The 17,295-nt window shown below is 45.1% G+C and overlaps 1 protein-coding gene across 1 annotated transcript in view; it reads right to left on the bottom strand.

The window, feature by feature from the left end:
- Positions 1-13,318: 13,318 nt before the first annotated feature.
- GPD1 (glycerol-3-phosphate dehydrogenase 1) overlaps positions 13,319-17,295 on the bottom strand; it is a 57,688-nt gene continuing 53,711 nt past the window's right edge. The window contains exon 8 of the mRNA XM_018560148.1: positions 13,319-13,470. Within this exon, the coding sequence (XP_018415650.1) occupies positions 13,374-13,470 (97 nt within the window). The 3' untranslated portion in view covers positions 13,319-13,373. The remainder of the gene's footprint in view (positions 13,471-17,295) is intronic.

Raw genomic sequence — 17,295 nt, 5'->3', positions numbered from 1 at the left:
TCTGAAACCCAGGTGATAGCTAAATTCCGTTTAACATCTCCCATGATTCATTTATCTGTAAGAAGCACTGTTCTCCTCCCCTTCTGCTCTCGTATGTTTCAGCCAGTAAAATAAAGAGTGGTAAAATAAGGATAGATAAATTAACTTCTACTCTCATAACGCTGAGCTTTGTGAATTGAATTGATAGGGGCCGAACAGCAGTGAGTGAATAGCCGAATGCCGTCGAACTGAGGCAGCGAGCAGAATAAAAAAATTACGTGTAAATGAAAGAGAAAAAAAAAATGACGTGGGGTCCCCCTCCTGATCCATACTATACCATTTAGGTCTGGTAGGAAAGTTAGGAGGGACCCCAAGTTAAAAATTTAAAAAAAGTGCGTGTGGTTCCCCCACCAAAGTCATACCAGGCCCTTCAGGTCTGGTAGAAATTTTAAGGAGGAACTCCAGGAGGAACTGGGGAAAAAAACGTGGGGTCCCCCCTAAAATTCCCAACCAGACCCTTAATCCATGCACAGGCCTGGCAGGGCAGAAAGGGGGGACGACAAGCGAGCGCCCCCCCGTGCACCATACCAGCCACATGCCCTTGGCACTGGGAGGGTACTTTTCCAGGGTCCCCCCTGAAAAAGCACCTTGTCCCTGTGCCGATGGGGGCAAGGGCTTCTTCCACCACAACCCTGTCCCATTAGGGTTGTGGGGGTCGGCGGGCAGGGGTTACCCCCTTTACTTGTACCCCTACCCATTCACTAACGGGTACAATAAAATTGTAAATAAAGAGCCCACAAGTTTGAAAAAAATCCTTTAATTTAAAATAAACCCAACATTTTTGACAATTCCTTTAATAAAAACAAAAACAAAAATCCCAAAAATTGATCCACCAACGTAATCCTAAGGTCAGTCACGGCATCCAGCATTGTCCACACTGATGGTGACTTGGCGCCCATTTGTTGTCCTCAAATGACCTGGGCTGAAGCATGTGCGTGTGGCTCGGCTGAGCCATTCCGCTGATGGATGGGCTATTGTGATTAGCCCGTACAGCAGCCCTTCGGTTTGGCCAAATTGAGCTGAGTGATCGATGCTTCAGCTTAATCCTTCAGCTCAATAGTGAATAATCCTCTAGGTGTTCTTAATGGGAAGACTCCACCAATCAGCAACAGGGCAGCAGGAAGGTACTGTATATGGGGACAGGTTTTCCACCATCCTTGTGGAAGTATAAATCTCTTTTAAAAGGGCAACTCCAGTCTAATGAAAATGCAATGTATGGTTTAAGTTTGGAATGGAGGATCACTTCGGGGAGCAGCGGCGGTGACCAGCGCTGTTGACAGGTAAGTGTGAGGGAGACGGAGGACACGGAAAGCTACTGGGCATTTTTTATCTTATGCAGGGAATGCATTAAGGTAAAACATGCCCAGCCTTTAATACTACTTCAAGATCTTTACATGAGGGAACAGACGTAACTGTAATGCACAATATTGCACCAAGCACATCCATAGATCTAGTCTTCTGAAGTGCTTTGTTCCACCACAAAGGTTGCCTACCCCTTTGCTAATGTTTTTTATATAGTGGTTTTAGAAACTTCTCATTTAAAAACAATATCCAGCTTTTGCTTTAGATTAAGGGCCCCTTCACACCAGCAGTGTGCTCTACCGCTCAGTGTGTGCTGCGAAGGAAGCGGTGCAATGCTCTGTCTATAATACATCTTATACTGAGCTTAGGGTGACGGGAGGACGCTAGTTTGTGTCCTCCCGTTACCCTAAAGAGAACTATGGGGAAAAGCCTTAAACCCATAGTTCTTCTTTAACTTCTTTTTAACTTTATTTCATTCATTTCTATTCACAGCAGCACATTGCTTTGCTGTAAAGTGCGTCACAACATACTGCACTGAAAAAAGTACTGCATGTTCTCCTTTTTGCATCGCTCACCACCACAGCAGGCACATTAAAGGACACAAGGCAAATTGCCTTGTCTGCTCTGGGACTGCGTTGGGTAGACTTTGTTGGGTAAGGCTGCCCAGTGCAGCCCAATGCATCTGGTATGAACAGACCCTTAAAACTGAAAACCTTATTATTACCTTGTAAAAGTAGCAGTGACTTAATCATTGTGCTATACATGGCCTGAGCAGAGAGGAGAGCTGTGGGAGGTGCCTAGGGTTTGCAGGAGGGGGCGGATACAAGAACAACGAAAGTCCATGGACCCATCGCACTCATGACCGCTTGCTCCACAAGAATCAGATGGGTGCTGCGGTAGTCAACGGATGGCAACCATTACATTCATAGATAGAAACAGGGACACCGGCACTCCAAATGCAGTTCAAATGCGTCTATTTATTGACGTAGATGCACCAGTGTGATATGCTGCATCTACGTCAATAAATAGACGCATTAGAACTGCATTTGGAGTGCCGGTGTCCCTGTTTCTACGGATACAAGACCAGTCACCCTGCACATAGAGAGAGAGCAGCAGGGACCGGTCTTTATTACAGGAAGCTCCTGCACAGAGGTAAAGTTTCACACTGGATTACTGCTCAGATCTGATACCAATAGACAAAGCACGCCAAGATTCCAGGAAGAATGCACATGGCACTTGTATGTAGACAATATTAGCTAATCTCGGAGATGATAAAGGACCTTAGATACTCTACTGAGAAATAGCTGTACAATTGGATGAGAACTGTGCAGCAATCCAGCCGGCTTCACATGTCTGGTCTCCAGACACCCCTCTGAATTATGTAGTAAGGGGGACTTCATGGATATATCCGCTCCGGCGCTCTTACACGCCATCTGACCGCCTAGTAGCACTTGCACACATTTGGACAGCTCAGCTAGGCCCCAGCTGACATCTCACCTGGTCATTTAGGGATTTGGCCACTTGCGGTTCTCGATGAGTCAACACTGCAGCGTCAATTGTGAGACAATGGCCTGTTGTCACACAACTGGCTCCAGCTGGACTGGTGCATTCACACTGTCACGCACTGCCTACAACAGATTACAAAGGAGCTCCTGGTCTGGGCCAAGTGCGTGTTTACCTCACAAACAGGATCTGCCTAGAAAAGCCGAACAGAGACACGGAAAAGGCCGACAATGCAAACAAAGCAACACACAGCGTAGTAAACATAAGACACTGCTGTATATCGCCTATTTCCCCATGTAGGACTGATTGTATACAGTCTGTGCACAGATCAAGACTGACTTCACTTGGAGCAGTTAAAGAAGAACTCCGGGAATAATCATTCTTAACTCTTGTAGTGAGGCTACCCCTGCACTGTAAGGGTTAAGTGCTTGTTTTTGTCTAGAGAGCTACAAAAAAAAGTTATACACACCTGGACCTTGGAGCTGGCTGGCTCGTAGTCCGGTCCCTGCCACCTGTCTCCTTCTCCACCCCAGCGATGGAATGTCCCACAGCGCCCCACGACTGCAAGGTTTAAAAATAATTATGCCCGGAATTCTACCTTTAAGTGTATGTAAACCTCAACAGTGAACTTCTCTTACTTGCTCCCCTTTAGTCTATTGAAAATACCACTAAAAGCATTTTGTTATATTGGTTTTGATAAGTTCAGTCCTTGCTTATCTTGTTAGGCATAGTGAGTGCTGAGTCCTGTGCACACTACCTCTGTTGTCTCATGGTGTCTCTTTGGTCCTTCTAGTTCTTATCTTGGGTGTCTACACGTCAATTGCGCCTTTTTTTCTGGAGATGAAAACAGTGGAATGGATATAGTGGTTCAGCAAAATAATCTGGGTAGGGCTGACACCACTCAGCCCAAAACAACGCTTAGGAGCCAAGTCCATTTCTGGCAAATCAACGGTTTTCTTTTCTGTACTTGCAAGATCAAACACAGAGAAATGTGCATGTATTGCAGAGGTGGACCTCATATGTTTTTTTTATTTTGCCTTGGCATGCACTTTAATTGACCCCTGCAAGGTAGAACACCCAACATGTTTCAAGTACCTGATAAAAGTCACTATTCCCAGTTTGGTAATCAGTATAAATATGAAGAAGTCACTCGCACTCCAGCTCAAGTTCAGTCAATATTTTATTGATCTCTGTCGTGTCACAACATGGCGACTAGGGATGCACCGATACCACTTTTTTAAGACCGAGCACCGATACTTTTGATCAAGTACTCGCCGATACCAATTACCGATACTTTTTCTTAAAGGGACAGGTCACATTTTTTCTAAAGCAATACAAACTAATGATTTTAGGTCAGTTTCTTAATATTATCATTCACGAGATGACGAGGGAGCATGACGCCGGCTTCCCGGCCAATCAGAATGCAGGGCGCTGCGTCATTACACGGCACCTGCCTTCCGGATTGGCTAGCTTTCTGACCAATCGGGAAGCCGGGCAGCGCGTCATTACACGCTACCCGGCTTCCTGATTTGCCGGGAAGTCGGCTCCATGCTCTCTCATCACAAGTGACGAGAGAGCATGGAGCAGTTTCCCGGCCAATAAGGAAACCGGGCAGCGTGTAATGACGAGCTGCCCGGCTTCCTGATACAGGAAGTGCTCGTGCTAGGTATCGGAGCATTTGGGCGAGTACGAGTACTCACCCAAATACTCGGTATCGGCACCGACACCGATACTAGTATCGGTGCATCCCTAATGGTGATGTTTCGGAACTCTTTTTTTTGCCTGATGAAGGGACCAAACGGGTTCTGAGACATTGCCATGTTGTGACATCACAGAGATCAATAAAATATCGAGTGAACTTGAGCTGGAGTGCGAGTGACTTCTTCATATTTATTCCCAGTTTGGGACACAAAGCCCAACCAGCAGGTGAGTTAGATTACATGTACTGAGAAATAGATGGGGAATTCCATCCATAGATTACATGTACTGAGACATAGATGGGGAATTCCATCCATAGATTACATGTACTGAGACATAGATGGGGAATTCCATCCATAGATTACATGTACTGAGACATAGATGGGGAATTCCATCCATAGATTACATGTATGGAGACATAGATGGGGAATTCCATCCATAGATTACATGTACTGAGACATAGATGCGGAATTCCATTGCCTTTCTCCTCCTGAAAATGCAAATTCCTGGCTGTCTCTGCTTCAATATATTATAGTCACTGACTTCAAAGAAGCAAGCGGCCAGGAAAGTCAGAACGCCTGATCTGCATGCTTGTCTGGTCAGTGATTGAGAAGGTATTGAAGCTGTTGGATCACCAAGTGGGCTCTTGCAGCTGGGAGATCCACATCCACACATAAGCAATATGTCAGTGCTGAGCGGACTGACTCTTCAATCACCCTGAGGGCACTTTATAAAGAAGAACTCCGCTGGGCGGTTTGTGCATGGGACCAGCATTCCAATACAAGAAACCCCTATGTTAATTAACCGCCAGGGGCGTATGCTGAGAAATTAGGACTATCGCCTATGTGTGCGGCTATACTACCCCTTCACTATGTTTTATTCAGTAGATCTAAACAAAGTAATAGTAAAACTCCTCTGATGTAAATGGAGCTTTATCTGCACAAAGCGGCCCACACACCTATAGATTATCTGCACAAAGCTGCCCACACACCTATAGATTATCTGCACAAAGCTGCCCCCATACCTATAGATTATCTGCACAAAGCTGCCCCCATACCTATAGATTATCTGCACAAAGCTGCCCCCATACCTATAGATTATCTGCACAAAGCTGCCCCCATACCTATAGATTATCTGCACAAAGCTGCCCCCATACCTATAGATTATCTGCACAAAGCTGCCCCCATACCTATAGATTATCTGCACAAAGCTGCCCCCATACCTATAGATTATCTGCACAAAGCTGCCCCCATACCTATAGATTATCTGCACAAAGCTGCCCCCATACCTATAGATTATCTGCACAAAGCTGCCCCCATACCTATAGATTATCTGCACAAAGCTGCCCCCATACCTATAGATTATCTGCACAAAGCTGCCCCCATACCTATAGATTATCTGCACAAAGCTGCCCCCATACCTATAGATTATCTGCACAAAGCTGCCCCCATACCTATAGATTATCTGCACAAAGCTGCCCCCATACCTATAGATTATCTGCACAAAGCTGCCCCCATACCTATAGATTATCTGCACAAAGCTGCCCCCATACCTATAGATTATCTGCACAAAGCTGCCCCCATACCTATAGATTATCTGCAGATGGGAAAAGTGCAACAGAATCCTCCATCTACGCTAAACTGTGTGGATGAAGGAATCTCCCACTGGGCCAAGCTTCAGTGTCTTCCTAGTCCGCCCCGCGGGAATGGATCCTGTATGCGTCCCGGCCAGAAAACCCGCACCCCTACGGACCTGCAATTGAGGTGAGCGTAGCGGGGGCGTACGGCCGCACAACCCCATAGAGAAGGACGGGAGCTGCGTACTTATCACACGCAGCACCTGTCCTTCCCGGCAGCTGTTTGGTACGGCCCGCACGCAGCGTGGAGCTGTATGTGCAGGCCGATTCGTGTGTGAATGGGGCCTTAGTATATGACCATTTCTCTCTTCCTAGCCCAGGCCCTTACCTGTAGATCTTGCCCCGGTTGTACGGGTTACCTCCATGTATATTCTTCTTCCCAGTATAAGTACTGCCCTATTGCTTAGACACCTGGTGATTTATACCAACAACATGGGGCTTTAGGTTCCTTTTCACATGTTCTCCCCAGTCTCTTTTTGTTTGAGAAGCCTGTTATGCACAGAGTTCAGTAGCTGAAGCTGACACTAAAACAAGTAAGAACTCGTGCCTTATTGTATGACTCCATTCAAGGTTTCATTTAGCGAATCTGAGGAGAGATAACCACTGCTGCGTCCTCTCTTTAGAAAACCAATAGTTCTCTGGTGATCATTTATGGGGTATTCAATAATTAAACCGGTTGAAAATGTAGAATCTTAAAAATACAGTAAAATTGAACCAAACCATTATAGTTTCCCTCTCTATGCAAATATTGTGACTTTGTGTGAAAGTCTGACTAGTTAACGCTGAATTCCAGGCACATTTAAAAGACACAAATGCAGCTCTAATCATTAAGAAACTGAAGGGCTACTACAAGAAATGGTCAGAGACCGCAGAGCTACTACAGGAAATAGTCACAGACTGGAGATATTTTCCAAGGTAGACGCAGACTGGAGACATGGCATGGTGCAAGACACAGTCAGAGACCGGAGCCATGGTAAATGAGACTGCTAGAAATCACTGCCCAAAATCCAGTCCAGAAATACTGTAATGAGCCATACAGCCTAGTAAGCACATGTAGTTAAACAAAGCCTTTGCTGTGTACCATGGTATGTGATTGCGGTGATTTCAGCTAAGAGTGTGGAATCGTTCAAGAAACTTTTGGAGGATTTCCTAAGGGACCGTTATATACAGGGGTACAGGTACTCCTAAGAATGAGATCACATAGGTTGGACTTGATGGACTAATGTCTTTATTCAACCTCAAATACTATGTAACTATGTAACTATGTGCAAGGGATTAGGAGTGCATAATGTGCAGAGTGCACGGGTCAGGAGTATGTCATATACAGCACAGAGTGCATTGGTCAGGAGTATGAAATACACAGTGTAGTGTATATAGTGCAGGGCTTAGGAGTGCATAACGCAAAGAGCACAGGGGTCAGGAGTATGAAATACACAACGTAGTGTATATAGTGCAGGGCTTAGGAGTGCATAACGCAAAGAGCACAGGGGTCAGGAGTGCATAACACACAGTGCAGGGGGTCAGCATTGCGCAATGTACGGAGTGCAGGGGTCATGGGTGTGTAATGTACAGAGTCAAGGGGTCAGACGAATGTAATGCACTGGGCAGTAGACAGACAACACAAATGTACTTCCCTCTCCTAGCCAAAATCCCCCCAGTACAGATTTCACCCCTGGTACAGCTCTTCCACCTTCATAAAACCCAGGCAGTCGCGGCCACAAGACCCGGGCACCCAGAGATGCGGAGCAAGTGATTCAGGTGCCAGTGACTGTCAGCACTAGCTTCTGGGTTGTGGATGCTATTGGGGGGAGGGAACCCCCTTATCTACTCCCCAGTCTCACATCACTGAGACCCTTCAAAGCTTTGACCAAGTGTATTTCTGCAAATTAGTTATACAGTAGAAGTCTGCAGTCTTCTATTACTGCCTTAGCGGCCCAGTGTGGGCTTGTGCAGTAAACCTTGTAACTGCTTATATCATAGCAGAGCACCTGGTGTTAGTGCTGTGAATTCTATACATTTTGCTCTGATTGAATAAGTTCTGTGCTGCAATAAGGCACCGCGGGGAGATCATTCCTTATGAAATGTTCTCCAACAGAGGGATCATTTAAGAGGCTGAAATGCTGGGGGTGTACCTGGGAATTACAGATTTCTAAATGATAGAATACATGTCGGGGAATAAATGAAGTGTAAGCAGGTCGTAGCAAAGGTAGGATCCAGCTGAGCTACACTGAAAAGAGCTGAAAATAGTTCATCAGATTACCATTTGCCATGTACATTCTTTTCTAGTTTCATATACACGGAGAGAAGAAAGAAATTGGTTTCTTTTTTTGTGCTGCAACAATCTTATACACTAAATGTGCCTTGGTTATATTATCATTGTAGACCAGAACGAGGAAAATGAAATGACCGATATTTGCCATCATCATTATGTCATTATTCCAGTGATTAGCCGGGCTTATGCTGTGATTCATAGTCACCAATCAGATTTCAATTAACTGTAGTCACATAAGGATAAAGGAGAATGTGACTGATTGCTCTGGGTTACTGCCCTTTGTCTATGATTACCACACATTCTAATTCCTTATTAATGAAGGTTTAGTGTGCGCTCTTATCATGCTAAGTACAGAAGTTGGTTTGGTCCCCACCTGCTTACCTTGGAAAACCTTACATGCACTCCAAAAAGTATGGTGACTATAAGAGGTTAAATTGTGTCCACAACATTTCCAGGGTGGTGAAGGAAGGTAACCATACTTGAATCAGCATGGGGATTAAAGCTGAACGCCAGGCAAACAGTTTAACCACTTGCTGACCCGGGTGTTACACCCCCTTCCTGTCCAGGCCATTTTTCAGTATTCAGCGCTGCGGTAGATTGATTGACGTTTATTCCGTCATGTAACGCTGTACTGAATTGAATTTTATACCAGTTTTTGGCGGACAGATAGAGCTTTCTTTCGGTGGTATTTATTCACCACTGGGGGTTTTATTTTTTACTATATAACGAAAAAAGTACCGAAAATTTTGAAAAAATAAGTTTTCCTTATGTTATGAAACATTTATTGTTACCTCAATTGTTTAGTAAAATATAAAAGACGAGGTAAAGTCAGGTAAATAGACACCAAACATGTCAAGCCTTAAAATTGTGCACAGCCGCAAAATCACAAAAAAATACAATACCAAAAATTGCCCCATAGGTGACGCTTCAAAAGCTTTTACCGCTCATCAGTTTAGTGTCATCTGTGATTGATGACACTACAATGATGGCTCACGCTCCGTTGTTCACAGTGGTAACGTGTGCGCCCAAAATGGTCGTTTTCACACGTAGGCGCACCCGATGCATGTTTGCACGTGTATGTGGGGGCAGGGGACATTAAAACATTTTTTTTGTGTTATTTAAATTTTTTATATGTGATTTTATTTTTTGTATGCTTTTTTAAAACTTTTTTCTTTTACACTCAATGTTATTGCTATCACATCAGGGGGCTAACTATGTGGTAGCCAATTTACATGACAGGTCCTTTTTATGGAGACATCAGGGGTCTCTAAGACGCCTAATGTCACCTAGATCTGCTGCACCAGCTTCTCCCTGCCTTCTGTAGCCAGCAATGACAGCTGAATACGGAAGTGATGTAATATACCTCACTTCCTGCATTCTGACACCGAAGAGGAGATCAGAGGGAGATTGTGTACTGACCTCCCTCTGATCTCTGGTGACAGAGCCGGCACCGGCCACAGTGGAGCTCAGGAACACCAGTGGCGGCGGGGGGCGCACATCCGCACAAAATACAGCCGATTGGGCGTCTCTGCAGACGCCGGAATGCTTATATTTAAACAGCCATCGCTGGCTATTTACAGTTTTCCCACTCGCGCTCGTTCGCTGGGCGCCGTGCACGAGACGTCATGTGGTGAGAGGGGGGGGGGTGACGGCAGGCAGAGCAGCCTGTTTGTTGTATGGTGGCCGCTCTGCTGCACAATGCCAACCCCTATCGGGCCAGAGCATCCCAGGTTGCTAAGAGCTAGGCGGGGAGATGTGTAAAGGCCATACCTCTCAGCAAACCAGGATGCTCTGGCCGGCATCCCACCCACTGATTTCACTGCTTGCCAGGAGCTGGGTGGGAAGCCAGCAGGGCATTCCAGGTCTGCAGAGATCGACGTCACTGTTGTGCACCACCACCAACCACCCCCGTCTCAGGTGTCAGGCATAAAGCCTAGGGACACCACTGGATGAAATACATATAAGGAAGCTGTGCTACCTGTCCAAGGTTTTGTATTTATGTTCATCCAGTTTTGAGATGTACACAGTTCTTCCACACAGCACATCCCTGCCTGGCAGGGAAGGAAACCTGATTTTTTTTGTACTGCAGTTCAGTAACGCTCACAGGTCTCTTCTCCAGGAGCAGCATCCTGATGAGCTTACCTCACTGTCCCTCTGCTCGCTCCTCCTATCATCATGCCCTTTGCACTGCAGGAAAAATTACTGGCTCCTTGTGCTGCTTTTTCCTCCCCCCAGTGTGAGTTCTGCTGTTCTGAGACAGGGACTAAGTCAATATCAACTTGCATTCAAATTCCTACACCGCTGCATTTAAAAAAAATACAATTAGGGATGTATTAATTAGGGATGTCCCGATACCGATGCTAGCATCGGAATCGGGCCCGATACAGGGCATTTTGACAAGTACTTGTACTTGTCAAAATGCCCCGATGCCTAGCGCGGAAGCTTGCGCTATGGTTTTTTTTTTGTTTACTTACCTCGCCGAGCGTCGCGTCACTGCTGCTCCGGTGGGGTCCTAATTTAGGTGGCCAGAGACTGTAATGTATATGTAGTACATATATACAGTATACTCCTCCACTACACTCCAGCAATAGAGTTACAATTCTCCACTGCTAACATGAATAGGTTAAACCATGATCCATAGTACATAACATGTAGTTGTACTATGGATCATTTAAAGTCACCTGTCCCTTTAAGAAAAAGTATCGGTAATTGGTATCGGCAAGTACATGAGGGGGTGTACTTGTACTTGGGCCTGAAAAAGTGGCATCGGGACATCCCTAGTTTCTGACCATCTCCTGTAGTAGTTCTACAGCCTCTGACAGTTTTCTGTAGTAGCTCTGCAGTCTCTGACCATCCCCTAAAAAAGCTCTGCTATCTCTGACCATCCATCCCCTGTAGCAGCTCTGCAGTCTCTCTCCATCTCCTGTAGGAGCTTTGCAGTCTCGGGCCTTCCCCTGTAGCAGCTCTGCAGTCTCTGCCCATCTCCTGTAGGAGCTTTGCCGTCTCGGACCATCCCCTTTAGTAGCTCTGCTGTCTCTGTCCATCTCCTGTAGGAGCTTTGCAGTCTCGGACCTTCCCCTGTAGCAGCTCTGCAGTCTCTGTCCATCTCCTGTAGGAGCTTTGCCGTCTCGGACCATCCCCTTTAGTAGCTCTGCTGTCTCTGTCCATCTCCTGTAGGAGCTTTGCAGTCTCGGACCTTCCCCTGTAGCAGCTCTGCAGTCTCTGTCCATCTCCTGTAGGAGCTTTGCCGTCTCGGACCATCCCCTTTAGTAGCTCTGCTGTCTCTGTCCATCTCCTGTAGGAGCTTTGCAGTCTCGGACCTTCCCCTGTAGCAGCTCTGCAGTCTCTGTCCATCTCCTGTAGGAGCTTTGCCGTCTCGGACCATCCCCTTTAGTAGCTCTGCTGTCTCTGTCCATCTCCTGTAGGAGCTTTGCAGTCTCGGACCTTCCCCTGTAGCAGCTCTGCAGTCTCTGTCCATCTCCTGTAGGAGCTTTGCCGTCTCGGACCATCCCCTTTAGTAGCTCTGCTGTCTCTGTCCATCTCCTGTAGGAGCTCTGCAGTCTCTTGCCATCTCCTATAGTAACTCTGCAGTCTCTGGCCATCTCATACAGTAGCTCTGCAGTCCCTGATCATCTCCTGTAGTAGCTCCGCAGTCTCTGACCATCTCCTGTAGGAGCTCTGCAGTCTTTCGCCATCTCAGGTAGTAGCTGTGGAGTCCCTGACCATTTCCAGTAGTAGCTCTGCAGTCTTTCACCACCTTTGGTAGTAGCTCTGCAGTCCCTGACAATTTCCAGTAGTAGCTCTGCAGTCTCTGACTATCCTCTGCAGTAGATCTGCAGTCACTGAGGGTCTTACTTATGCTAAATATTATGTGCAGCCTCTTGGTATCTCAGGAGCAGCAGTTGAAGCCCCCCTCCCCGTACATGCAGTAAACTGACCACCCCTGTACCAGCCAGTGCATGTCCTTACTTTGTACAGCACTGAAAACGATACCAGTGGTAAGTGCTAATAAATCAATGAACAATGATAACAAATCAAAAGAAATGCACACAGGGAGACCAGGGAGGTTTTATTTACAAGTGTGCATTTTAATCAAATATGTTTCTATTCATGCACACTGAACATCTGAGATCGGTTTTATGACATGAAGACAATAGATTAAGCAGGAACATTGCACTGGGTGTCATTTATAAAAGCTCATGCAAAGATAAAGACAATCAAGCTTTTCATAGCAGCTTACCATGGCAGATGACAGCTGGAATCTGATTACTATGGCTCACGCGTCCGCCATCTATGCACTACACATTTTATAAATGAGCCCAGCAGAGTTTTAATATTACAGAGAAAATTGGCAAATGGCTGAATTTTATACCCGACTGCAGACGGTGGTATTCCAGTACAAACAGAAGAACTAAAATGTTAAAATACGGTGGCCTGTATTAATTCAGGTATGAGGATAATAAAAGTTCCCATTTCATTTGCTTGTCTTTCTCATCGCCTTCCATCTTCCTACAGAGCTGCCAATGTCAATAGGATGTTAGAATTTTAATGGGGTTTTACATCTGGTTAATTGGAATGACCAGAAAACTAAATGGGAACCATGGATGTTGTATATATATTTTTAAAAACAAGTTAAAAAAATTCCCTTGAGGAAAATACTTTAAAATATCCAAATCACCCCCAGATAAGAAACAGTTCCACCCGGCAATCTCTGGGTATGAGCGCCAAATACAACTAATCTCTATAAATCCAGCCAATCGGATCATTACAGTCGGAGAGTATGTTCTCGTGTCGGTATACAATGTGTAGCCACCTACAGACACGTGTATCCAAACATACTTCCAACAACTTGAGTTTCTTCTTTTTGCTTGCTGAAAGGCACAGGAGGTGTAGAGGTTGAAGGTCAGAGGTCACTGGCCTAGCTTACATGTGCTCAGGGTGATTCTGGAGGCATGTGATGAACTCTGTCACAGGTTTTCCTTCATAGCAGATCTGATATACAGCAGTGAAGAGAGGAAATCTGCAAAAGACGAAGAGTATTGTCAGCACAAGCATAGGACTGGTCATTAATACTGGATATTCAGGTCTAAGGAGCCGACAGACAACAATACAGGTTTCACACGACAATTGTACCTTTGGAACCATTATCTATTTTAATAAAAGCCGCAGTACCAGGTAGCTTTGCAATTGTAAACTCAGTTCTGTCTGTTCTATACCTATAAGGGCAAACTCTGGTCCTCCAGCTGTAGTGAAACTACAAATCCCAATCCCATCAAAGGCAGTCATGCCTGTGGCTGTGAGAATCTTGCAATGCCTCATGGGATTTGTAGTTCGACATCAGCTGGCAGGCCGTAGTTTGCACACCCCTTGTGTAAACAGTGCTCTGTTTTCATTCAGCTTGTCTGCAGCCTGCACTGTAACTGCAGATAAGAAGGATGAGCTCCCCATAAAATGTCCATACAATACTCAAAATACTGACCTGACATAAATTCAAGCAGGGTGTGACCCCGTCGGCACCACTTGGCCCAACAAAAGTCAGTCAATTAATTTAAAGTGACATTAAAACCTCAGATTTTTTAACATAAACCAATGCTGTAATGTGTGCCTTACTGTAATCCATGGTTGTTTCCCTTCTCTTTGCTGCTCTTCCTTTTAAATCCTCATGTCTTCTCATGCTTGGGGAGAACTTCCCTTTTCAGCTGAATGCCTCTTCCTGTAGTGCTGGCTCAGGTTGTGAACCTATACAAACTTATACACAGACACCATGTATCCATTCCAGAGACAAGGCAGTCTGCTGCAAAACAGAAGTTCTGCCCAGCATGAGAACAGATACAGATTTAAAAGGAAGAGCAGCAAAGAGAAAGGGAACAACCATGGATTACAGTAAGGCGCACATTACAGTATTGTTTTATGTTAAAAAATCTGAGGGTTTAATGTCACTTAAGCGACTTTTGTCGAAGGAACCAGGTGGAACAGTGTGGGCTGATCAGTGACGGCATCCAATCAGCTGCAGCAACTGTTGGGGTATTCTGAGAGCTGCGGGCCCGGCAGGGGTGATTTGTCCATTCATGTTGTTTAACATAGATGGAGGAATCTCTTACAGGGCTATTCACTGAAGGGTGAAGAGTTTGGAGAAGGCAGGAGAAGTTAGGAAATAAGCACAAGAGAATGTTCTGATGAAGGGGGCGTGCCCCGGACACGCGTTAACGTCACTACACACTGGTATCGCCTAGTGGACATCTTACTGCCTGTCAGCTCTTATCCCATGGCTGCGTGACACTCATGTTTGTGAGTATTATTCGTTTTTTTACTCATGTTTACTAAAATAAAATTGATCTGCACCAGGAAAGGCGCCCCTCTTGTGCTTATTTCCTAGATTCTCAGCTTTCCCAGCTTCTTTGGGGCAGCATCCTGCAGTATGCCTAAGAGGATTTCCCACTAAGGATTGACAGTCCGTGGCGCTTCACTGTTTTTACTTTGTTAAAGGCAGGAGAAGTGAACAATCTAGGACAACATAGCTGAACTGGAAAGTGAGCTGAATTGGAGAATGTTTCCAAATCAGCTATGTTGTCCTAGATTGTTCATTTCTCCTGCCTTCTCCAAACTCTTCACCCTTTTGTGAATAACCCTGTTAGATTTCCTTTGTCCAGCCCACAGACTGAACAGAAGAAATCTATCAGCGTGTGGCCAGCGTGCACCACATATAATTTATGGCCAAAAGTTTGTGTATACTTGACCATCACACCTATGTGTTGGAGATTCCATTTCAAAACATTGGGGATAAATATGAAACTGTGCCCCCTCTCTTTTGCAGCAATACCATCCTCCACTCTTCTGGAAAAGCTTTCCACAAGATTGTGGGGTATGTCTGTAAAGACCATTTAGCCAAAAGAGCATTTGTGAGGTCATGTACTGATGTTGGACATCGCAGTCCCAGGCCATGTCCCAGTGGACATCCTAACTTATCCCATTATCCCAAAGGTATTTAATAGGCTTAAAGTCAGGATTCTGTGCAGGCCACTTGGGTTCCCCCACACCAAACTCATCAATCCATGTCTTCATGGAACTGGCTTTGTGCACAAGGGTACAGTCATGCTAGAACAGAAAATGGCCTTCAAACTGATGCTACACGGTTGGAAGAGCACAATTGACAAAAATGTCTTTGTATGCTGTAGATTACCAGTACCCTTCACTGGTAACATCTGGACTCAATCATTTGAAGGTGTTTACATACTTCTGCCCATAGAAGTCCACAAATGTTTGGCCATATAGCATATGTGGCATGGGAGGAAAGAAACAGAGTAGTAAATCCTGTACAAGTTTCTGACAGTAGGTTATATAAACTAACCTCTATGAAACATTTCCTATTTAGCTAAAGGTTATCGATGGTCAAAAAATAAATAGGAATATGTAGTAACTAAAACTAAAATGAAACATGTATTTCTATATAGATTCCTATCCCATTCATAGTAACCATATTAATCCAGAGGTTTGTCACCTTACTTATTGAAGATGTCCATAGGATGTACTTCCTCAATGAACTGAGACAATTTCACTCAGCCCTGTGAATATGCACTTTCCTGTGTCAGACCCTCACAGAGCCTGTCTGTATAATATTATCATTGCTTGCTGGAAGCAATACATGATGTGATAAGTAATCTTGAGAAATGGAGATGACATCACATCAAGCAGCAGGGAAAGAGATTCTGTAATGTGTGCCTTACTGTAATCCATGGTTGTTTCCCTTCTCTTTGCTGCTCTTCCTTTTAAATCCTCATGTCTTCTCATGCTTGGGGAGAACTTCCCTTTTCAGCTGAATGCCTCTTCCTGTAGTGCTGGCTCAGGTTGTGAACCTATACAAACTTATACACAGACACCATGTATCCATTCCAGAGACAAGGCAGTCTGCTGCAAAACAGAAGTTCTGCCCAGCATGAGAACAGATACAGATTTAAAAGGAAGAGCAGCAAAGAGAAAGGGAACAACCATGGATTACAGTAAGGCGCACATTACAGTATTGTTTTATGTTAAAAAATCTGAGGGTTTAATGTCACTTAAGCGACTTTTGTCGAAGGAACCAGGTGGAACAGTGTGGGCTGATCAGTGACGGCATCCAATCAGCTGCAGCAACTGTTGGGGTATTCTGAGAGCTGCGGGCCCGGCAGGGGTGATTTGTCCATTCATGTTGTTTAACATAGATGGAGGAATCTCTTACAGGGCTATTCACTGAAGGGTGAAGAGTTTGGAGAAGGCAGGAGAAGTTAGGAAATAAGCACAAGAGAATGTTCTGATGAAGGGGGCGTGCCCCGGACACGCGTTAACGTCACTACACACTGGTATCGCCTAGTGGACATCTTACTGCCTGTCAGCTCTTATCCCATGGCTGCGTGACACTCATGTTTGTGAGTATTATTCGTTTTTTTACTCATGTTTACTAAAATAAAATTGATCTGCACCAGGAAAGGCGCCCCTCTTGTGCTTATTTCCTAGATTCTCAGCTTTCCCAGCTTCTTTGGGGCAGCATCCTGCAGTATGCCTAAGAGGATTTCCCACTAAGGATTGACAGTCCGTGGCGCTTCACTGTTTTTACTTTGTTAAAGGCAGGAGAAGTGAACAATCTAGGACAACATAGCTGAACTGGAAAGTGAGCTGAATTGGAGAATGTTTCCAAATCAGCTATGTTGTCCTAGATTGTTCATTTCTCCTGCCTTCTCCAAACTCTTCACCCTTTTGTGAATAACCCTGTTAGATTTCCTTTGTCCAGCCCACAGACTGAACAGAAGAAATCTATCAGCGTGTGGCCAGCGTGCACCACATATAATTTATGGCCAAAAGTTTGTGTATA

This window comes from Nanorana parkeri, unplaced genomic scaffold, assembly GCF_000935625.1.
Source record: "Nanorana parkeri isolate BGI_ZX_2015 unplaced genomic scaffold, ASM93562v1 scaffold434, whole genome shotgun sequence".
Lineage (NCBI taxonomy): Eukaryota > Metazoa > Chordata > Amphibia > Anura > Dicroglossidae > Nanorana > Nanorana parkeri.
Note: the sequence above shows the minus strand (reverse complement) of the source record. Positions and strands in the feature narration are given on the sequence as shown.